The following is a 24,669-nucleotide window of genomic DNA, read 5'->3' on the forward strand; positions in this document are numbered from 1 at the left end:
TTTTCTGTCATGTTTTGAGTTCTGTCTGGTGTCTAGTGTTTGGTCTGTGCCACTTCCTGTTTTATTTGGAAGTCCTGGTTCTGTCGTGTTCCCTGTTACTGTACTTCCTGGTTGTTCTCTCCTGTTGATTGCGTTCCCTGCCCTAATGTGCATCACCTGTGTCTTGTCTAGTCACTGTGTATTTAAGTCCTGTTTTCTGTTTAGTCCACATGAGATCCTTGTCACTTTTATGCATGGTGGTGTTTTGGCCTGCCTTCCCTCCTTCCTGATGTCTGCCCATGTCTATCTGCCTGTTGTTCCTGTCTGCCTGTGATCTTCCTGTACCCCTGCCTGTTCATTAGTGTCATTTTGTAGTTTCGGTTTTCCTATTAAAAGTATTAAGTTCACCTATACCCAGTCTGGCTCCTGCATTTGGGTCCTCACTCCCACACCACCACCCGCAACACAACACTCTTGTGACATTTACAAATTTAAGGAATTTAAAAAGACATTCTCCAATAAGTGTGGGCAGAAAGTCACAAGATTGAGAGAAAATGATGTTTGGGAATACACATCCGGTGAGATTCAAGAATATTTGAAGGCTCAAGGTATCAAGGAGTTTTTCTTGTCTATGGTGGCGTGCATAAGCACAGTGGCTAGGAGCACTCGCAGTTGGTGTTATATTTAAGTATTTAAGTACTTAATCGAGACACCACAACAGTCATGCTGTGGAACTTAACTGTGAAGCTACACACCATCTTCCACCAGATACCTGCACCCTTCAAGACTGCTTCTACACCTCTAACTGGGATGTATTCAGAGTCCAGGGAACACTGTGACGTGAGACGCTGGACACATTCACTATGACAGTTCTGGACTACACCACTTTCTGTGTGGACAATGCTACATCCTGGATACAGATTCGTGTCTTCCCAAATCAAAAGAGTGAGGTAAGATCATTGATTAAAGCCAGGAATGTAGCATGCAGATGTGGGGACGAGTATGTATACAGTGAAGCTAGGACTGCTTTCAGGAGGGGCATTAGATCTGCCGAACTGGCATATGAAAGGCGAATTGAAACCCACTTTTGCAACTCTTCAAACTCTAGGCAGCTATGGGAGGGTATCAGGGCAATCACTGATTGTAACCGAATATCATCTTCCACTGTCTACATCTTCCATGTCCAGTTTGACAGGGATAACAAGAACTGTGTATTGTCCCCCTTCCCCTCTGATGACGCAGGTCTGGTCCTTATTGCCCATCAATCTCAAGAAAGCAGCAGGACCAGGCAGAGTGCAGGGACAGGTGCTTAAGGACTTGGCAGCTGAATTGACAGACATGTTCACCTCCATCTACAAGCTGTTTCTGGCAACATCATCCCTGCTTGCTTCAGAATACCCACAATACTTCCTCTGCCAAAGCAATCCAAGGTCAAGGGCCGAAATGACTATAGCCCTGTGGCATTCACACCCATCCCTGCTAAGTGTTTTGAGAGACTGGTCATGAAACACACTAAACATGCAACAACACCCACCCTAGATCATTATCAGTTTGCCTAGAGGAGGAACAGGTCAGGAAGATGTCGTTGCTATAGTGTTATACACGCTGATCGAACAACTGGAGCATAGGAACACATATGAAAGGCTAGTTTCTGTTGATTTTAGTTTGGCATTCTAATCTAATTCAAACCAATTAAAAGAGAGCCTCAGGTCACATGTACATCAAATTTTCGAGGGCTTACACTGGATTCTATTTTGAACCCTAACCATAACCCTAATCCTGACCCTACAATGAAATAAATACCCTTTTAGAACCAAATAAACATTTTAACAATATTTAATTACTATTGACATTCACCCACAGACTGAAATAACACCATCTTTTAATTATTATTTGCATCTTACAGCATGTTAGTTTTTTCTTTGGATTTTCATTTCTTGATTTGATGGGGCCGGCGCCCTAGCGCCCTCCACTGACCAGCTGCCACTGCTCCTAACCCATCAAAGCCAGGGCCCCACAGAGTTGTGTGCTTAGCCCATTAAAATATACACTTTTCACACATGACTCCTCCCCCTCTTTTCCATCAAACTATATAATTAATAATTTGCAGATGACACAACTGTGCTGGGCCTCATCACTGACAACAATGAGACTGTATAGAGGAGGGAAGATGAACAAGTAGCAGTATGGAGCAATAACAGTATCTTGGTTCTAAACACAAAAAATACCAAAGAAATGATAGTAGACTTTCTAAATCTAAATCTAAATCAGACATTCCCCACTCTTAATTGGCAACAAGGAGGTTGACAGGGTTCCAATCAAATTCCTGCGGATGACTGTGACAGAGGACCTGTCTTGGGTGACACACATCTCCCTGGTCATCAAGGAGGTACAGCAACGTCAACGCTATCTAAGGAAGCTCAAATGGGCAAAAAAACCCCAGAAACTCATGATGACTTTCAATCATTGTGCTGTTGAAATTGTGTTGACACATGGAATATTAGTGTGGTTTTCCAGCTGTGCATTTGGCCGATCAGCACGTCCTCCAAGGGCAAGGGAAATCAATGGAAAAAGCCTCCCAGTGCTATCCACTGTCTTCACCTACAGCACCCATCACACCCAGCACACCACAGGTTCCACCTACTGCCCTCCAGGTAGAGATATAGATCCATCTGAGCTTGGACCCCCAGACTCACCCATAATTTCTACCCTGAAGTTGTCAGGTTGCTGAATGAAGAGCCCCCTCATTCCTTTGCTAGTCTCTAAAAAAACTGATCTGGCACTAAATTGCAGTAACCACAAACTGGACTTGCACTGTTGCAACACCCATACTGTACTACACTCCCACTGTCACCCTCTCTCTCTCCCACCCACCTTGACACACTTTACTACTGTGATGCAAAAGATAAACAGTCTGCTGCTAGACTTTCTTTTGTGTCTGCTGCTACTGTTATATTATTTATTACTGGTTGCACTACATATTGTATATACACGTATTTATCACAGAGCGTACTTAATACCGTGATGCCAACTGTCAGTTGTTCTATCGGAATCTCGTTATTTTATAGCAGTGAAAATAAACTGAATTTGAATATGATATGATATGATATGATAAATTTGAATTTAATTGAATTGAATCCACTATGGGATGTATCTCACACCTCAGCAAAATTATATTGCAGAAACGAAAAATAGGACTGTAATTGAAGCAGCAAAAGGTATGCTGTCTCATACAAAGTTGGCAAAGTTATACTGGTTAGAAGTTGTGGTGACTGCAGCTTGCAAACGTAAAAAGGAGGATTCTCATTCATCAGGATGTCATCTCACCTCAGCTGGAAACAGTGGAAGTGTCCTGTTCAGAGAATGAAGTAACCAAGAATACAGATGAAAAGGGAACAGCCTCAAAAGAGATATGGATATTATGATTTTTTTTTACATGTTATTGACATGATATTGTTGCTATTTATGCTAATACGTGTCATGCGACAGAACACTGGACATTAAAAGAAGCATTGATGAGTCCAAATACAAGGGAATAACAGGAGGTGGCTGACTTTGAATATGATTTGCTGCTAGAAGATGATATATGGGACTTTGGTCATAGAATCAAGGTGAGCGTTCAAAGTCAAGCATCACAGTGATGAAAGAGTGCAGAGACACAAGTGCAGACCCATCGCTGGGGGTGACTCATAGATGTATGGTTCTGACTAGGATGAAACTTTTTCACCCATAGCACAATTCAGCTCAATTTGTACATTACTGTCATTTGTCATTCAAAATAATCTACATGTGCACTACATGGACATAATTTCTAAATGGACACATGAAGGAGGAACACTGTCTGGAGCAACCAGACAGGTCGATCAACCCAGTGCAGGAACAAAATGACCATCACTCAACAACTGGAGATATATTTTAACTCAGTGGAGGAACAGTGCAGAAATCAAGTATGTTGCACTTAGACAAGCAGATCAAGAAGGTACCTGGCTGAGGTGACTACTGAGTTATTTTGGAATGGGGGATGTGTCCACAGTGATGCCGCAAGACAATGAAGGAGCCAATGCAATTGCAAAGAATCAAGTGGATCTTTGAAGGACTAAGCCAATAGACACGCATTACTATAATATTTGAGATTGTGTGCAGAATGGGCTAATGCATTGCAATATTGTCCAGCAGTTGATATGAAGGCAGATGTTTTGACCAAGCCACTGACAAGAAAAAAGTTTATCTTAGTAGAGAGATTGGGCTTTGCTCTATTTAATTTTGTTTAGTAGGCATACAGTACTTTTTACTGTTGATTATGTTGAGAATACTCTAAAAAGGAATAAGAAAAAGCTCTTGCAAGTTTTTTGAGTCCATCCATCCATCCATCCATCTTCATCCGCTTATCTGAGGTCGGGTCGCAGGGGTAGCAACTTCAGCCAAGGCATTCACAGGGAGGCACCAGATGCCCCAACCACCTCAACTGGCTCCTCTCAATGCAAAGGAGCAGCAGCTCTACTCTGAGCTCCTCCCAGATGGCTGAGCTCCTCAACCTATCTCTAAGGGAGAAGCCAGCTACTCTTCTGAGGAAGTTCCTTTCAGTCACTTGTACCTGTGATCTTGTTCTTTTGGCCATGATCCAGTTCTCATGACTATAAGTGAGGGTCGGAATGAAAATTGACCTGAAGATCGAGAGCGTCGCTTTCCAGCTCGGCTCTCTTTTCATCACAGCAGTGCGATACAGCGAATGCAGTATCACCCCCGCTGCTCCAATTCTCCAGCCAATCTCATGCTCCAAAGTACCCCCATACATGAACAACACCCCGAGTTACTTGAACTCCTTCAGTTGGGGCAAAAACCCATTCCCAACCTGGAGGCGACAGTCCATCGGTTTCCTGTTAAGAACCATGGCCTGTAATTTGGAGGTGCTGATCCTCATCTCAGCCGCTTCACACTCAGCCGTAAACCTGTCCAGTGAGAGCTGAAGGTCACAGACCAATGGTGCCAACAGCACCACATCGTCCGCAAAGCAGCAATCCTGTGACCCCTCTCCACTGCGCCTGGAAATCCTGTCCATGAAGATCACGAACAGGATTGGTGACTTGGTGCAACCCTGGTGGAGGCCAACCCTCACTTGGAACAAGTTACTGCTGAATACCAGCACACAACTCTCGCTTTGGGCATACAGAGATTGGATGGCCCTTAAAAGTGACCCCCTCGTCCCATACTCCTGGAGCACCCCCAACAGAAATCTCGGAACCGTATGCCTTCTCCAGGTCCACAAAGCACATGTAGACCAGATGGGCATACTCCCAGGGTCCCTCCAGGATCCTCACAAGGGTGAAGAGCTGGTCTGTTGTTCTATGACCAGGACGGAACCTGCATTGTTCCTCCTCAATCAGAGGTTTGATGATTGGCCTGACCCTCCCTTCCAGCACCTTGGAGTAAACTTTCCCAGGGAGGCTGAGCAGTGTGATGCCTCCATAGTTGGCACACACCCTCGGGCCCCCCTTTTTTGTGTCCCCACTCCTGCATCCTCAGATGAGCACTGCAAGAGAATGGCCCCCGACCCCTGAGCTGGTGGTGTCCATCTTGAAAGAGAACTGGAGAGCATAGTATCTGTGAACTAGGACAGAAGTTGACGTGAAGAGCTGTTTGAAGCAGTTAAAGGCTGTCTGTCTCAAGAATCCAGAAGGGAAGACAGGTGGAAGTAACTTTATCAAGGAGCAAGGCATCTCCACTATAGTTACCAATGAAGTACCTGAAAAAACTGGCAACCCCAGAAGTGCAGGAGATGTTTGTGGGGAGTGGGGCTTCACAAGGGAGTGGGGTACAGGAAGTATCTCTACAAAAATGTGGGTTTGTCCAAAAGTTCAAATCAAGTCATTATCTTTACTGGATTCCACTGAAACTGCAAAGGGAGCAGCATTGTTGTGAAAAAGGATTGTGGCTTTTAACTGCATATGTAAGCAGGTGATTTGGGTGGAGGGTGAAGCACTTGGTTACTCAGTGGGGCTGCTCTTTTGCCCACAGGGGACAGAAGAGCGGCTTCTGACAGCCAGTCTGGCTCTGCTGGGTCCATGATTGTTCTGTGATGTGGCACACACATGCCACTAAAGGGAAGAAGGGTCTCAGGTTTAATGAAAAGGGTTGGTTGAGAGGCAGTGCAAGAAGGGGCAGGCAGTTGAGTGGCACTCCAACTTAATGATTATCTTCTGGTTAAGTGGAGGTCAGGCTCAGCCACACAGATCTCCAGAGCCCAAGAATTACCTCTAGAAACACAATGGAGAAGTGTACATAAATAACTGCCAGTTTATTGCCAGGTCTTTTTTGTTCTGACCCTCATGTTCAACCTCCTACTTCTACGCCTTCTTCTTGTTCTTACTGCTTTCATGGCTGCAATATATTTACATTTGCAGCACTCTGGTTTGGACTGATTGGCGTTCAGGTTCACTGTAAATGTTTTTCAGTATGTTTGGTAGTCTGACATGTGGTCTGAAGTTTGTAAAAGAGGTGTTTTTTCCCCATTAATTGCAAGATTCAAGTCCAAAGTTTCTAACTATTTTCCCTTTCGGTGCGAAAGCACTCACACAAAAAAAAAAGGGGGCGGGGGGGGCGGGCATTTGTTCAAGTGCACACACATTGTATAAGAGGTACATGGTGATCTGCTTTACACCAACCAATACAGATTCACAGTTAATATGAGTAGGTCATTTAGTGGAATTTGTACAAAAAGTTGTCCAATTTCAATCTTAACTGATTTATTTTAGCACTCTACTGCTCTAATTAATTCTGTGTATATTTGCATATGTGTATTTTAATATGCAAACGCGATTGCAACACTATTCCTAGTTTGCATTTTTATCTGTTTGCGAGTGTGTACAGAAGATGAGGTGGCCCAAACTGAGCCATTGATGAAGCTTCACTTCCTTTGGGATTACATATTGAAGTCAGGGTGGTCCCTGTCTGGGGTGGTAATCCTGGTGCTGTGTACAAGTCCTCCTGCCAGTGTTCATACAAACACACACATGCCTCATAAGACTGTGAGTGTTTATTTACACTTTGTGAAAGCAAAGCTGCAGAGAATGTGAAGGATCCTATCATCTTCTGTGTTGGAAATGTTTTGTTTTAAAGGATTTCAGTTTTTAGGGAGTACTGCTTCTACTTCAACACACTCACGTTGTAACACAAAATAAATATTTGTTTTTGTGTTACTCAATTGCTGTGTGTGTGTTTGTGTATTAAATATGCATAAATAATCTTTTATTTGAATTGAACACCAACATGAGCCAGTGAAAATGAATGGGAAATAGAAGGGTACTGTACTGTACATACTGTAAATAGAGACAAAATGAGACATGAGCTACATTTTTTAAAGGGACACCCACAGAGCAACTCCTCTGCTCAGAACTATAAAGCCTAATAGATTTTCATCTCTTGCCCCAAATTATAATTACATACATTTCAGCACAGCACACTTGCAAATCATCTCATATAGTCCTCTACGGAAGAAACATGAATCTGACATAAATATCAGCTGTTTGCCATTTTGCCAAAGAACTGCTATTAAAATTGTGAAAGTAGCACAACATTTGGTATATATGAGGTTATATGCAGTTGCATTTAAAATGTGTGCTTTTTTGACTTATATTGGGCATTTGGAGAAAATGAGTGCTGTTTTTAAAATTATGTTCAGAAAATGTAAAAAAAACAAACAAACAAATAAACAAAACTGTAACACTTGACTAATTGGTCACGTTTAAGGGCTATGAAAGCACTACAGTTATATAAATTTGACACAAACAATGGTAAGACCAGAAAGGAAGAGCTGGAGGAGGAGTTAGGTGACTATGTATTAATATGGGCATTTGTGTAAGTGGGTCTTCCTGTGGGGTTTTGTTTGAAAAATAAGTGTTTTTGCAGTTAATGGGTAATATGAGTGTTTGTGTGTTGTAGAATTAAAAAACAAAAACAAAAACAAAGAGTAAATAAATAAAAAATTTTAAATAAATGAATAATTAAGTGATGTCTTTACTTTTTGGATTTGTTGAAAGCATGAGCATCCAAGACAAGGGTTTTAATTCTTTTATCTCAACATTAAAGTTTAATGTACTATCTTCAAATACCTTTGAGGAAGAACAATGTGGTGTAAGGTTCCCAACATGAGCTGAATAGAGCAGGGTATTGAGTCCAGCCCAACATAAGTTGCTAACCTCTTTAGCTGACATTTCACACAGCAGAATGTTCACAATGTTTTGTCTTCACTTCACTTATTTCGGATCAGTGAACAACATCTTAAGAGAAAACTCAGTGCAAGGGGACAAGTACGATTTCCTTGATTTCATTTTCCGTGTTCCTATTTTATTTCTTAATTTCTGTAAAAGGGTCTGCTTATCTGTGCTGCACTTTGTTGACAGAAGGAGAGGACAGCTACTCAGTCACCATATAAAGGGATATTTAGCCATTTGTTCATCAGTCATGATGGATAGCACTGCCTTGTCAGGCAATATTAGAAGAATTACTTGAAATGCTTACTTTAAACATGAATGATAAACACAAATACACACACAAAAATCCAAAGCCAGCACACACCACACGCTATTTCAAATACTTTCAGTGATTCAATGCCAACCTCGTGCTTTGATATAACTAATCTTAATAAATCATTTAATAGTGTAGCCATTCACCGTACAGCTATATATACACTGTATACAGAGATGTCAAATTGAAAGCTCACTTGATTCACTGCCTACTATACCCATTCTTCCGTCTTCTGGAGGCAGCATCCGCCTCTCTCCTCTCATACCGTGTGCAGGCAGGAGCGGTTGCTATGGTTACAAGATGCTGTGTTTCGCTCTGAAACTTCCACTCGTAAAATGCACCAACTTCACTATTACAGAGTTACTGCATATAAAAAATAACACTTTAACACTATATCCTCCTGTGGGACCTCTCTGGCGCGCAGGTAGTCTTCCAAATCCCCCTCCATGGTTCTACATTTCCTCTTCAAGCTAAGCTATCCCGATGGCTACTGAATTGATCGATCCGGAAATACATTGACCTCGAAAAGTTATCTCAGGATCCCAAGATTACAAAAAGATATGTCTGGAACCTGAGATAACTGGCCTCTTTTTTGCCTCATATCCCCTTGGGGACTCCATAGTTTTTTGGATACTTAGCTGCAGTTTGTTTTTCCTGGTCGTTTTTAGGTTATACGTGGACCAGTGTTCTCAGTTCCTAATGCTCATAGTGCATCCTGGTGAGACCAGCGATTTTCGGTTGGCTTGCTCTCTGTTTTCAGAATAAAAAGCATTTCCTCTAACCTGAGCGACTGCAGCTCCAATGCTTTTCTTTGGGGTTTGGTATTTCTTTTCAATTCCAGTTTACTTATCTTTTGTTATCGCTCCATCCATACTGCAGGACAAACTGGGGAGGGAACATGCATGTTCAGAGGTGATTGCACACACTTGTTATAAGAAATTTAGGGATTGGAGCCAAATTTAATCAAAATCAGCAGCATTTGCAACACTGGCAACACAACTGCATTTAAACTAGGGTTAGTTCCCAGGCCTGGGGCCTTTCTGTGCGGAGTTTGCATGTTCTCCCTGTGCTTACATGGGTTTCTACCCACCATCCAAACACATGCATGTTTAGGTTCATTGATGACTAAATTGCCCAAGAGTGTGAGCAGTGGTTTGTCTCTGTTGGCCCTGTGATGGACTGACACGGCACCCTCGCCCAGTGTGAGCTGCGGATAAGCAGTAGAAGATGAATGAATGATTGAATGAACTTAATGACACATTGAACAGAAGTGATTATTGGCACTATAGGGTCTTAATAACAGTCAGACATCCATGTTTCTCATGGAGACACTTCACCAAGAACTATTACATTTATTGTTCATGTATTTGTAAATGTAATACACATAATTCACAAGCAGCAGCACATGATTAAACCTTTACAACAGTAAAGAAATATGTACAGTATTTACAGCATGACATCATCAACATAATAAATACACTTTGAAGTGATTGTCAGGAGGAAATCCTCCCAACTTTAAAATTCAATTATTCTAAAAGGACACACTGATGTATTCGTCAAACAGGCTAGATTGGTTTTTGGATTCAGGAACCTGTCTTTGAGAGGGGCTTTGAAGGAACACACAATGCTACCCCATAGTGGCAATATGAAGTACTACAATGAAGGAAAATTGCCGCACAGTCGCTCATTTTGGTGATATGCTTTCCACATGTCAGATAACATACAAATACTAGGATAGACGAAAGCATGTATGGTGGGCTAAAACAGAACTAAATGAAAACACACAATTACAGAAAACAATCTGATCATATTGTATTATTGCTGATAGAAGACAAGATGCAGATGAGCACAACCAAGCTGGATAAACAGTGTTTGGTACAACTATGGCACAGTTCAGTACAGAGGATTAAGCCATTACTCAGTAGTGTACCACACCAATCAAACAAACAATCAAGCAAAGATTTGGCAAATATGATGTCTTTAAAAAGGTGTTTCTGATGTTTGGATGCATTCAATGATATGAAGATGCCCTCAAAGTCACTCTGCAGCCATTTTCTCAATGTGGTCACTTAGCAGCTGGTATTGTTCTGTAAATGAGTAAAAAGAAATATTGTTTCTTGCATTAGCATTATTTAAATTGACATGTAATTTGTTAGCATATCATTATAACTACCTTCATTTGACCTCTTTGCAAACAGTTTCACACCAGCAAGTATGGACCAACATTAGCACATGCAGTTGGTTCCATGTTTCTGTTAACATGATGAATTAAGTCTCCACCAGCTCCTGTGGGAAATTTCTGATTCTTTGTGTTCTTTATGTTTCCTTTTGGTGTTTTTCTGGTAGTGTACAGTAGCTTTTTGACAGACAGATAAACAATGAGAGGAAACTAAAACAGCTGCATTACAAATATGATCCATTTGTACAAATATCACTTACATCTAGCTGAGACTTGATCACTGTGTGAGTCGCTTGGTTTGCGGTTTGGTCAATCTAATCAAATTTTGTTTCCATTGAGTTCAGCAGTGTTTAAACTGCTTTGTGTTCCCTAATATAACTCAGATATGAGATCCAGATACAGATTGCATGTCTATAAACAGCTGTAAATGTAAGGCTGCTCTCACCACTCTACCTCACAACTAGACATGCCAAATATGTTGACAGGCTGAAAGTAGGGTTCCAGTATTTTGGACTACAATTGGGAGATCTCTGTAATGCTCACCTTCATTCAGGTTTCCAATGACTGCCTGCTTCTTGAGGAAGTCATTACACAACTTCTTACTGAGACCAAATGCCAGCATGTTATGGGTGAAAGTCCTGAATGCACATAGAATCCAATTCACATGAGTGCAAAAGGAAATAATTCCAAAAACAGAGCAATTATTCTGAGAAAAAACAAATCTGTATTTTATATTAGTAAATGTTACTGCTTTTATCAGGACCAGAAGCTAGACCTAGACTTGTGGAGGCCACAGTTGAAACTAAGGTCCAGGTGCATTCAGACTTACCTCTGGTAACTGTGCCCGTAAAGCAGTATATTTGAAGCTTAAAGCAGTTCTTTGCATGAGCGAAAAAACAACTCTATGGCAACTCACCCTAGTTGGCCGAAGACTATGTTCTCATCTATTTTAGAGCTGTCGTCCCGTTCCTCCTGGGTCATGTGACACCACCTCTCCCTGCAGCACAGTCATATTCAGGATTAAACTCTCTAATCTCTATTTGAACAATAGTCTCAAGAGATTCATTTTTGAAGGCATGCTGACTTTTTACAGGTCATAACATAGACAATACTGGCCACACGCATCCAACTTTAAAATGCTGGCCAATGAGCTCTCTTTTTGTTAGTCTGAGGTTTTTACAATTGCAAAACAGCTCTTTTTGCCTTCTAAAACCATGACATCCATCCCTGAAACTGATCAATTTGTAATGGGGTTCAACAGTGAACTTCCGTTACACTAAAGCTATTCAAAAACAAGAGGCACATCAGCACAGGAAGTACAAGAACAATACAAGAAATGGCTCATTCACAAATGATTAAAAAGCAGATGAAAAGCTTAGGTTCACATACATGTGTGTATCCATCCAATAAATAAATACAGAAATACATCAATAAATTCCAGAACAGTGAACAAACTTGGAGTTAACTAAACTAAGAAAACTCTGTATATGAAGGCCACCATCAGTGATGCTCAGTTTACTGATTCACCATAGTATCTTGGAAGTTAAGTCTGAGCAGGAGAAAAGAGTAAGACAGTGTAGTATATTATTTGCACAATTTACTAATATCTTCACCAGATATCCAGGAATGTACTAACCCTAACCGTCTTTGAAAAACAAATATTAATAAATATTTTAATTACTAAACTGAAACCTGACATGGCCAAGTTCCTGCTTTTCAAAAAAGAGATGATTTTCCAATGTCAAAGCTCAAGCTATTTCAAACTACCTGCAAAAGTTCACGGGTTGAGTTCCCAGGCCTAGTGCCTTTCTATGTGGATTTTACATGTTCTCCCCGTGCCTGCGTGGGTTTCCTCCGGGTACTCCGGTTTCCTCCCATCATGCAAAGACATCATGTTTAGGTTAACTGGTGACTCTAAATTGTCCGTAGGTCTGAGTGTGAGTGTGAGTGGTTGTTGGTCTCTGTCTGTCTCTGTGTGTTGGCCCTGTGATTGACTGGTGACCTGTCCAGGTCTACCCCACCCTCACCCAGTGTGAGCTGGGATTGGCTCCAGCACCCCCTGCCTTAATGAGAGTCTCTGTAAAGAGCACTTTTCATGGCATGACACCTAAAAATTGTCCATTTGCTATCCCATATGATGAATTATTGTTGATGCTGACATTTAAAGCTTGAAGTAAATACACAGCTAGTGGGGAAGTCATTTTTTTGTTTTTGCCAGTAATTTTGGCCACATGAGGATGATGTGCACCGTTACCTCAGGCAAAATAGGAGTCCAAGCTGTCAATTTTTCCTTGTAGCCTACTCATAAAAAGTAAAAGTACAAGAAGCATTCTCCTGTTTTTAAGGAAAATAAAAACACAAAAAACTATTGGCAGATGAAAAAAATTTAAAAGGCTACCTATCATAACTACAAGAATATTAGGGAGATAAAGAGTTTTACAAGGAAGGTGAGATTTATACAAAAAAAAACCCAAAAACCTTAAATGGATAATGTTAACGACGTATAAACTTAAAGTTAATTAAAGTTTCAAATAATGAGGGCCACTAAAATGGAATCCCACTCATACCTAATTTGAGTCATGTTCTTAGCTTTAGAGAGCATTTTAATTTGTTTTAATTTGCTTATTTCCAGCAATCATGAAATCATAAAAAAACAACAACAGAGAAACAGAAAACAAAAACAAAAGCAAACAAATTGGTGAAAATAATAAAGAATCACCACCACCACATATTTCCCCTGTAAGCAGCTGGAAAGAAAAAAGAAGCTAAAAACAGAAAAGATTAAACTTACAATCACGAAGACAAACATGACACTAAATTAGTGCTAATGTTAAGTTATTGGTCGAAATGACAACTTTCAAAAAATGTAAACTGACCATAAATAGAATGTAGGAACGCATACCAGGAATGGGAACCATTTTTTTCTGGCATGTGCAAAACATCTCTAAAACCAGTTCACAGTGGAATCAGAAGTGTGCAAAGATATAAATATCAAAGGAACATGCAGATGGAGGGAGAAGAATAGTCACATATAGGAAGTTTAACAATGTGAACGTGCAATGAGTTGTGACACAGAACACTGTAAGCTGCAGTGGATCAGCTGCACCCCCAAAAAACTTCCCAGTAATTTGCATGGGGTTGTTACACAGCCAAGATGTTGACTGCAGGTGTGATGCTTTCGTTCATCAGGAAGGAAGCTCCAAAAATCAAAAAGGATGAAAGACTAGAGTGTTGAAGTAGGCAACCACAGTAACAGCAGCATAAAAATGATTTACAAGGCACAAGAAAACAAAACAAAAACTCAAAACAAAAAAAAAAAAAACAAAAAAAACCCAGCAACAACAACACAAGCACAATTACACTGTCCAGTGATGATTATATTAAAGCCACTTCAGATGTGTCATTCCTGTGATATGGATCGTTTAGTTCAAGTGTTTACGTGTTTTAATTTACACAAAACACACTCTTACACTACACTCTGGTCATCCTGTCTGTGGATTTACCATTAGTGACTATCTTATTAACATTTACTGGAAAGCAAGTTACCAACTGCAATCACAGTCAAATCATAGTCACAGGGTTTAATAGCCACAACCACTTGTTTACCACGGGACATAGATGGGCACTAATTATCACGAGAGTCAATCAGGGCACATTGATTGGTCAGCCTCACAGTCATAAAAAAACCCTGTTTCTAGACAGATAACATAACACTGAAGCATCTAAATTTTCATAGCAGGCACCAAGAACAGCATAATGAAGACTAAACATGGCCATGGATCATTAGTCTCAAGCATAGTAACTATTATTTCTAGGACAAAACAGATTAAATCAGTGATGCTCTGTGGAACATGTAGTCCCATCACTGTCTAGACCTTTAAGCAACGAGTTCTTCCAGCTAATTGTATACAATCTTCTTAATATTTGGACCATGGCCAAAAATAGAAGAGCTAGAGCCATAAAATCATATCCACTGCCTTTCATGTTTTCATCATCATACTAATACTAATACTAATTAGCTTTTCCCTTCAGCTCTGAAGTGACCAGACAATGTTTCTATAAGATCTATGGCACAAACCACAGAGTGCCTTCCTTTCTCCTCATGTCTACCTCGACTGTTTGTTTATTCTCTTAATATGACCATTACATTTTTTGGGCAGCAAATAGAAGGACAGACCTCTCGTCTTTCTCTTCATCTTGCGTTCCCCTGCCCGGCAGCAAGGCACAAGGAGACAAAGTCAACATGCAGAAAGAGGTAGAATGTCAACAGCTTAGAGAAGAGAAGAATATCCATAGAAGACCCTAAAGCTTAATTTTTATTTGATTGGAAAGTTGCAATGAAAACACACAAAGAGAAATAACATATATACACGCTTTAAAAGATACCGAACTTTGGATCATATTGAGTAAACATTCATTGTTTTTATCAACACAACATCCAAACTCACCTTGTGGTTGGTGATCTTTTCTTCCTCTCACAGTGGACGGCATCAAAAAATGCTGCATTCCAAAATCTGAGAGAGTGCCTGACAGAGGTAGCAGAAGAATATTACATATTTTCTTGTGATGCATTGTCAATTTTATTTCTATTATTATTATAGACAAGTGAAAACTGAACTATAAATATTATACTCAATTTAAATCTCTCTAAGATTTAAGCTGTGACATGGCCCATACTTCTAAAATTCTTTGAGGCTAATCTTGCCAGTCATTTGAATAAGTATGTGATGCAGTACATGTCTTGAAGGGCTTAAACAGTCAATATCACAGCTAGGGATTGACCGATTATCGGCCGGGCCGATATTGATAGATTTTATATATATATATACATATATTTAAAACAAAGATAAGTGAAAGATTAAAATTTGAGTTATATTGAAATTTTGGAAAACTTTACTCACTGTAAAAAACTTTAGGAAGCTATTTATTTGTTTAAGTTTTCATTTAACTTTATAAGACATGCTGCTGAGCCTGGGAGCTCCCTGCACTTCTTGTTAGAATTTTAAAAAGATAAAAGATAGCTATTTTCTGAGATCATAAAAAACAAACAAACAAAAAAACCCTTAAATGATTATATCAATTATCGGTCTCCTTGACTACTAATTATCAGTCTCAGTATCGGCCCTGAAAAAACCCTATCGGTCTATCACTACTCATGGCAGCACATGTCCTCCTTGGAAATGCAATAATTAGCATTACTTCATAGTACCTGCTTCTGTACTGTAAAAGATTTCAGATATCTTACAATAGGGTGACATCCATGTCACATTGACAGTACATGATAGTGTGCTTGAGTTTCTTCAGCTTACCAGATGGGCTGCTGCTTCAGGTGGGTGTACAGATAAATCTTCTCTCCATTCTTTTCCTCTGGAATCTCAGGTGCTGTGGTGGAAGAGAAAACATGAGGCACTTGCCAAACTGAATTAATTTCCAAGCAACATTTTCTAAAAATTAACAGAGCAATAGAGAAGGTATTTTTGTGTTACTATGTGTTACACAGTAGTATATGGAGCCCCTTGGGGGTCAAGTGGAGAACATTTTTTAGGATCAATCTTTGCGTTCCATCACAATATGATTTTCCCTGTTATATCATAACCATCAAAACTATCTCAGATCAAGCGGACATCATGCGCATCACCAGACCCTTCTTACCCTTTTTTACCGCGGCACATTCCCCAGTATACATGCACTGCAAAATGCCCAGAAAAATTCTATTATCACAGAATAATATCTGTACCCCTGCGCTATGAAAATCATATTGAGAGACTGTAAAAATTATTGAGAGGGAACGCAGAGGTTGATCCAAAAAAATTTTCTCCACTTGAGCCTTAAGGGGCTCCATAGTAGTAAGAGCACATAACCTGGTGATTTGGGCTTGGTTTCAACTCGGTTTTCTTTGTGCCTAAAAAATAAGAGGAGGAATGAGTAAGTCATACAATAATTTCTGACTATGTTAATTTAAAGAAATTGGAAACAAAGTGTTTGCTCACTCAGACTTAGGAGCTGTTGAGCTCCTGAGTTTGGTCTCTAAGCCTCCAAAAAAGCCTTTGACATCAGTTTTAGATGTGTTTTTAATTAAACGCTCGGCAGCATCCTTTTTCCCAGTCAACCAGGAATTTGCTTTATCTAGATATGAGTCTGGACCAGCTGCAGGACTACCATGATCCAGCAGCTTTGATGGAGACATCTGAATCTTTCCTGAACAAAAGCAGAGCATAGAGTTAAGAATAAATACATATTTCTGTATGTATATCATGTCATTTTATGTATTTCATGTATTTTAAAGCATCTCAAGGCGTTTTTATTTAAACATTAAACTATTTAACTTTGTCCCTGATGTATGAATGGTCAAAGGCATCACAGTTCTGATGCATTAAATGCGTGATGTGATGAGTGGAACCGTTAGAAACTGTACAAAAACTGAAGCCAACCAACTAATTGCTGTTAAAATTGCTACATTAATGTAGCAAAATATTAGACCAGTTTACCTTCTATTATTAATCCTGTCACTTTCTGGCCTATTTTTCTTATTTTGCCAATCATACAGAAAACATTCAAAGAAATTTTGATATATTTTTTTTTGCCCTCTCTCAGACAATGTGCCAACTTTTACAGTGAGACTAACAGAACTGGATTTGTGAGCCTAAGTGACAATTGCACCTTTGATTTCTCCCTATCACTCCAGTACAACATCTCTGGAAAAAAGCATAACTGCTACTGGTTTTTTAAATTGCTGTTTTGTCCACATTTTAGGTTCTAGAAACATAAAAAGCCCTTCAATGCTTCAGGAATTTCTTATATTGGTGACTGCCCCTTCAGAGAGATGTCTCTGAAGGTTACAGTTTTCTCACAAATAGCCGTGTCATAGCTCTGCTGAGTCAAAAACCAGCTTGTTTTCGGCTCTCTGCCTCTGGTCTCAGGATGTTGTAATGGTAATCCCTGCCTCTGCCTCTCCTCTCTTTCTACATGTCATATATATGTATTTCTCTTCTTCTGAAATTGGGAGTTGGTTGCTCTTCACCTACCTAGCGCCACACTAAGTTTATCTAAAACTAACAATTCTGACAGTTTGAAAAGAAAGAATAGCTATATAAAGTAAAAGCGATTAGAACTTACCAATATAGTAGTATGTGAAGCACATTGTCATGAGGTTTTTTGCTGGGCTGTAGTCATCCATTTGGTAACACCTGCAAACACGACATGTCTTTAGAAATTATCCTGATATCCTCACTGTAAGGACAGATGTCATTTCCTGGATATTTTCGACTAAAATGAAAAGACATTGATATGGTTTTCTCTTTGTAAACAAAACCCATGAAAGGACCCAGCACAACATGCGTTGTAGTATTGCCTGTACATTTCATACCTAAGGCATATTTCTCTTCTGAGCCATGAAGCTCCATTGCTTCCAAAAACTATTCAAAATATTTACATGCAAATTCTTGTATAACCATATACAGTGTAGTTTTTTTTTACTCAGCCTAATATACACAGGAAATGCTTGGAATATACACTGCAGTGTAAATGTGTATTAATCAAATGCTGAAAAAAGTGGTTTTGAAATTGTTTCCTGCAGTAGTAGCAGCAATATTTGAAAAATACAAAAAAAAAAAACCAAAAAAAAACAAACAAACAAACAAACAACCAAACGAAGCCAGCTGTTTTGGGTTATTACTGAACCAGATACTTAAATGTGTGGCAGCACAGTGGTGCAGTTGTTAGCACTGTTGCCCCTGTGATCTGCAGGGTGTACATCGCTCTTAGCTCAATGCCAGCTGGAATCTGCTTCGGGTGGATATGTAGTAAAGTTGATGGATGGATGAATTTGTAACAATCTTTTGAAAACTTATCTTCTAGAGGAACCAATAAGCTTTGGGCTCACCACCATGCAAGGAAAAGTAGACACTGTTGACACATTTTAGTCTTAGGCTTACAGTTATGCCATCCCTTAACATTTATAATCAGACAGAGTAAAGACCATTCAAATATCAAGCTACCCAACAAATTCAACAAAATGTAGACTCACTCGAAAAGGGCAACTGCAAAAGACTGCACCAATCTGTAGAATGTGGCTTCACTCACGCATTTAGAATGGCAGCGCTGTAATCAAAGTGTGACATAGACAGTTACAAGCTGTTTGGCAGAAACAGAAGATGATAATATTTACTTGGTCAGTGATAAAAATATAAAAGTTATACATTCAAAAACCTACCCTGGATTCAACTAGTTATTCTACAAAGTAGTTTGGCTTTCACATATGAATTTTCAGTAATGAAATGCTTGACAAATGAAATGTATTTATTAACTTTTTCATCACTATACTTTTTAAAACTAAATTTTGAGATAGGTGCCAATCTCCAACAAAGTTGCTAAATATAAAAACTAGTGTTACTTAAACAGAAATAGAAGCTTTAAATGTTATATGTGACATCTCAGCAGTTATCAGCACTTCATTTTCCCATATTCACCTGTGCACTGACGTATTTGGCAAACCACTCCCTAAGCTTGCCTGTCTCTTCACTGCATAGTTGTCCAAACCAAGCCTTCTCTTCTTGGTCAAAGTCCTCCCTGTGAAAGTGTGGTATAATTTATTTGTGGAAAAACAGAACAAGAAAGAGACACAAAATTTGAGTTACCAATCTTTACTAAATGTCAAGATGTGTGTGACATATATGGACACCAATCCATTGTCTAAAGCCATAAGAATATCATTGGTAACTTTTATCAGTGCTGTTTCTGTACTATGACGTACTCTATTACCTAAAACAAATTAATTTTCATATATAACAGTCTCTCTGGTTTGTCAATCATCTGAATAAAGTATCATGTTCTGAACTCACAAGGACTCTATTTGGCAAGCCTACCTTTTCATAGCTGCAACCTCATTTTTTAGAATCAATACTAAATTAAGCTAACAAACTGCTGGCTGTACCTTCATACTTTAACATACAGACATGAGTGGTAACAATCTCAATACTGCTGAGAAAAAGCAATTATGCGTACTTCCAAAAAATGTTCAACTATTCCTTTAAGGATAAGCACAATGAAAAATGAAGACCGATAAATGCCATTAATTGGAAATGGAAGTGAAAATGTATAATAAGAAAATAAAAATACTTTTATTCATGTGCTCATTTGATGCTGTTTACAGTTCAAATCTATATTTTTTTGTTAGCAAAGGTAATCATGTACCATTTTATTGGAAAAAGTGCATATTCATACAATTATCCAATAAACCAAGCACATAAACATGGAACAACATGGAAAAGAAACGTTTCCAACATCATGGGACATTAAGAACTGAGGCTGTTTAAGTCTTAAGTGCTCAGCTGTATATTTACATTTGAGTACACTGGGATTCTACAAGAATTTTTTAGCTACTTTGGTTCATGAGAGAAAAGCAACACATGCTTCTTCAACTTTTTCTGGCTAAATAAAGGTTAAGAAAAAAGCAGCTAGGGAAGAAAAAGTAACCAGATACAGCAGTATTTAATAAAAAGCTGTCACATATGACCTCATCTAAGTTCACCACACAAAGAAATAATAAAAAAAAAAATTTCGGCTTACTTTCCATGAAACACCTTCTCCACATAATACTTGATAAACTGTTTCTTCTCCCCCATTGCAATATCAGCATGCTCGCTGCTGTGAGTAGACGAAAATGATGGCCTCCTCTGCTCTGATATATGAAAGGGTGGGTCCATGTCATTCTCGCTGTCTGCTGATTCTGTTGCCGGACTATTGTTACCTCTTTCCTCCTGGTGATGGTGAGAGTTGGGATTACTTGGTGCTATCGGCTCTGGCTGCAAAGGCTGCTTTTGGACTCCAATGGAAGACACTGCTTTTCGAGAGAAAATGTCTGTGTGGCTGTGATGTTGGCACGCATTGGCACTTAGAGCTGTTGTCTCTGAGGGATGGTCAAAGTCTATTAGGTTTTGCACTGCAACACCCTCCATGTTGGAAACGAGTGCCTTTCCTTTAGTACTGCAATAGTGTGTTGAGAATAAACTATTTTTTGCTCTCCAGGAACATGGGGGCTGTAAAAGATGTGGCGGGGGTTTCAGCTGAGGTCATCCTTACTGGGTTTTGCGGACCTTCACATTGCCTTAGGGTGTAGACATCAGGTGAAATGAAGATCCCACTGCATCTGTGGAGACAGGAATGAGACAATTAACAATGATAACCTTTTAAATTCACAAATGGCACTGAGAGGTAAACTAAGAGTTAGTCATTTTCAGCTCTGTGAGGCTGTTTTTGGACACAGAAGTGCTTCTACATAAACATTGGCGATGGCAGAATTCTTACATGGCTTACATTGATAGTGCTAACATGCCAATTTCCAGCAGGTACAGTATCACCCTTTCAGTTTAAACAGTTCCAAATTCCTTACTGAAATTCACAGGCAATTTAATCATTTTGTTTTGTTTTTCATTGTGACATAACTTTTCCATAACACACAATCGTGCCTGACTACAAAGTGATGAGACTGATTGCATTTCAGTGAAGTTCAGCTGTGGGGCGCAATGTGTGGTCCAAAACTATGTTTGGGTTGCAGCTCTGCAGATGGGATGGTTGTACATGTATAATGCAGTATTTAGTAAGACCTGTGGTGACATGTTCCAGCCTACCCACAACACCCATCATGTGGAGAAAGATAGAATCACACAAGACACATTCAAAAGTACAAAGTACATATCAAGTATAGGTAAAACATAGATGTACAATCTAAAATTAAGCAATGATAAACATAAACATACATGGCTGCTGATCTACATGTAAATCTGTCTGAAACACTATCACTGGTCAACTGACAACTATGACCAACTTGAGGAAATAATGTAATTGAGTCATAACAGTCACATTTCAGACGGTTGTTTGCCACAAGGTCTGGTGTTAATAATTTAATTTAAAGACACTGGGAAACACAAAATCAGCACTTTGTCACTTAGGCTGAAAAGGTTGAAAGACATTTTGCTTTGGGGGGCAAAAAACACATACAAAGGCACACTGAAAAGCTGCTTCCTCATACACAATCTCTAAAGGTAGTATGAAGGTGAAAATACTGAAGGTGATTTTGTGAAGTGGATCTTTTCTATATAGAACCACATTTATCTTCAATGGATATGATTGATACTTAAAAGACAGGACCATTATGCAACCTGCCCCCAAGCCTATTTCACCACGAGGAGATGTTATACAGCACAAAAACATCATATGATATGAGCTGCTGTTATGCTCAGTGCTTGTGGTGTTTCACAATTCATTTGTTACAGTAACTGCAGCTTCAAGAGCAAAATGCTGCAATTGGCAAGCCAAAAAAATTGCATTTCTACCCACGTTTGACATGATTTCATAATATATCAAATCAGTTTAATGTGGTTTCAAAGTCCACACCTCAGGGTATTGGTCCATTACCCAATTTTCTCATAAACAATCTTCACTACAGTCCAGCCTGAGTAAGCCATAAACTCATATCCAACCTTAGATTTTCATCATTGTTGTGCGGGATGGCTCAAGTGGAATTTAAGTTATCTTTATTTTGTAGTTTCAATCCATCTATTAACAAATGTATTGTCCTCACACTAGAGCCTCCCTCCCAAATCAAAGTGGTGCCAATGAACCTTCCTTTTAGTAGCAGATTTTCCATTGTGCCAAGTCTACTAATAAGTAATCTTAGCGCTAGCACTGCTAAGATAAATGGAACTGACTGGAAATCTCAGCTCTGAAGCAACAGATTCCAGTGAGCTCACCACACAATTTCCTGTGTGGGCTACTGCCATTTTGTCTGGTTGTGAAACTATAAGCTTTATTAACAAATTGCAGGGGACCAGACAGACATAATCTCATTTAATTACTACTAAATACAACTTTGTAGGCAGAACCAAAAGACAGATAATGTAATTGAGAAAACTCATGGGAGCTTCTTTTGAGCACCATGGAACCAAACAGCACTGAATTTATCAGGGCAGATTATTTGTGTGTCACCTGTTTACAGGTATTCGGTATACGGCTTTCTGATTTAGCTTTATGTGACAGACAGCAAAAACAGTCACATTTTGTAATGCAGATGAAAATCAAAAATGTACTGTTTCCCTGTCATTAAAGGCAATCTTGCTTTTTTACAACATGATACCTCTGCAATGACACATTTAAAAACTATTTTGGGGACAGAGCTGAACCATAGCCCCAAAAAAGGATAAATGAAGCAGACAACCTCATATTAGGTGCAATAACAGATGTGACAAGGAGAAGTAGCTGTCAAGTGCTGAAGCTCACCAGTGTAATGGCTGAGGAGAAGCACTTACAGATTTAATCTACATACCGCAAGCTACATTCCCAACAGAGCACGACATGTTTTCAGAGAGCAAGATGGATTCTATGAGACAGAAAAATGCCATATCATTAAACATGGAAACAGTTAAGAGTGGTGCATCTTATCCAGCTCATCCAACACAGAACATTTGTAATGTGCTTTCTACTGAATCCACTCAGATTGAGTAACAGCACATAGGGGATTAAAGAGACACCAACCTGTCTGATCAGTCCTAATACTATTACCATCTCTTGAACAATATGTCAACTCCTTTTTTCTTCATATTATTCTGAAGCTGCTTCGTAGTAGGACATAAATCTAAAAACAATGCTTTCCAATGTGATTCATGCTCACATTGAAGCAAAGATAGAAATGAACACTTCAAAATGGATTAATGATATTTTTGATAACTACCAAAAATAGCAAAACCTTGTTTGAAGAAATTTTATTTGATGTGTCCTTTTCAAGGGAGGGGGGGTTTACTTTGACAAGCACTATCTGATCTCCACCCCCCCTGTCCTGGAGCCAATACAGAATTTTGGCAGTCAGTCCCTCGATAGGTTGGTTTTAATTCGTTATTCCATTCTTTAAAAGTCTGACCATCTCAAAATTTTTATTTCGGTACTTCCGGAGACCGGCAGTGTGAATTAGCCAAATATTTTGCTTCGCCCAGAACATTTGGATTGTAGCATTTGGATTCATCATTTGGATTTACATTTAGATTTAGATTGAACTATTTACTGTATTTCTAAGATGATAAAGATTGCTGCAAATGAAAAAAAAAAAAACCCACATACTCCGCTATCTTAAACAGTATGACGCTAAAAGCGGAAAAAAAATATTTTCAGCGCGATCCACTTTACGAGCAGCATCCGTAGGTTAATGTCAGTGAATGCATTTGGACACGAATACTTAAAAAGGAGAAAGCGACGGTAGTGAGGCTGGCACAGTGCTGACAGTAGTTAATCCAGACCCCGAACACAGTGAGCCGGTGAGTTCATGACCCCTAACTGGGTACACTTGGTAGCTGAGGTAGGAAGCAGCGCTAAACAAACACTGACGTTTCCTGTAACGTTGAGAGCTCTGATGGGAACGCCACTGTGGAGCCATGTTCAGACAGGACGGGCAGACCGCAGGTCAGTCCTGGGCGCTCATCCACACAAAAAAACACACATATATCAATTATACACCAAAACATCTCGACAGTCAACGTTTTCCAAAACCCCGAACACAACGAAAACAAGAGAAACAGCTATTCACTGGTAACCAAGACCTATTCAGCACACTGAGAAGGTATGCAAAAAATATAGACATCCAATAACATAGCTAAGCTACTGAGAAAATAGCTTTTTAGTGAGAAATAAACGTGAGTTACAAGCATACGTACATTGAAGCTCGTCTCTGCTCGGAGTAGACTGCTCTTCCTCTCTGACTGACGCTGCTGACGAACTGTAGAAGTGCGCAGGCGCAAACAGATGGCAACGCAACAGAGGGAGAATCCAATGATGTCGGCAGGCAAAGGAGCCAATGAACGGCGGCTGTTGTGCCAATATATTTCCATCGCAACGACCTAACGGCATAGTGGTAAACGCTGTTGCCCCCCCCAACCACAAGGTCGTAGATCTTCGCCCATGACCAATGTGAGCTGGGACTGGCTCCAGAGCAACCCCCCCTT

General features: G+C 39.6%; 1 protein-coding gene across 3 annotated transcripts; it reads right to left on the bottom strand.

Moving 5' to 3' along the window:
• Nucleotides 1-9,834: 9,834 nt before the first annotated feature.
• kiaa0513 (KIAA0513 ortholog) lies at nt 9,835-24,439 on the bottom strand. Of its 3 annotated transcripts, none has more exons than XM_029523585.1 (13): nt 24,382-24,439; nt 20,249-20,828; nt 19,150-19,249; nt 18,708-18,781; nt 17,798-17,868; nt 16,672-16,879; nt 16,543-16,583; nt 15,991-16,063; nt 15,130-15,207; nt 14,859-14,888; nt 11,598-11,678; nt 11,225-11,319; nt 9,835-10,589 (listed from the first exon to the last, which is right to left on the bottom strand). In XM_029523585.1, the coding sequence occupies exons 2-13, from the start codon at nt 20,635-20,637 to the stop codon at nt 10,540-10,542; spliced, it is 1,290 nt and encodes a 429-aa protein (XP_029379445.1). In that variant the 5' UTR covers nt 20,638-20,828; nt 24,382-24,439; the 3' UTR covers nt 9,835-10,539. The 3 variants fall into 3 exon arrangements, with proteins under 3 accessions (XP_029379445.1, XP_029379446.1, XP_029379447.1); XM_029523586.1 differs by lacking the exon at nt 24,382-24,439 and adding an exon at nt 23,004-23,042; XM_029523587.1 differs by lacking the exon at nt 14,859-14,888.
• Between the last annotated feature and the right edge of the window lie 230 nt (nt 24,440-24,669).

The sequence above is a fragment of the Echeneis naucrates genome, chromosome 16 (assembly GCF_900963305.1).
Source record: "Echeneis naucrates chromosome 16, fEcheNa1.1, whole genome shotgun sequence".
Lineage (NCBI taxonomy): Eukaryota > Metazoa > Chordata > Actinopteri > Carangiformes > Echeneidae > Echeneis > Echeneis naucrates.

Excerpts from the sequence above, each read along its gene's own strand:
- kiaa0513 (XM_029523585.1), bottom strand. The coding sequence starts at position 20,637 with ATGGAGGGTGTTGCAGTGCAAAACCTAATAGACTTTGACCATCCCTCA. Across the intron at positions 19,250-20,248 it reads GAGAAGGTGTTTCATGGAAA|GGAGGACTTTGACCAAGAAG; the intron begins GTAAGCCGAAAT and ends ACACTTTCACAG. Across the intron at positions 11,679-14,858 it reads GATGAAGAGAAAGACGAGAG|GGAGAGGTGGTGTCACATGA; the intron begins GTCTGTCCTTCT and ends ACTGTGCTGCAG.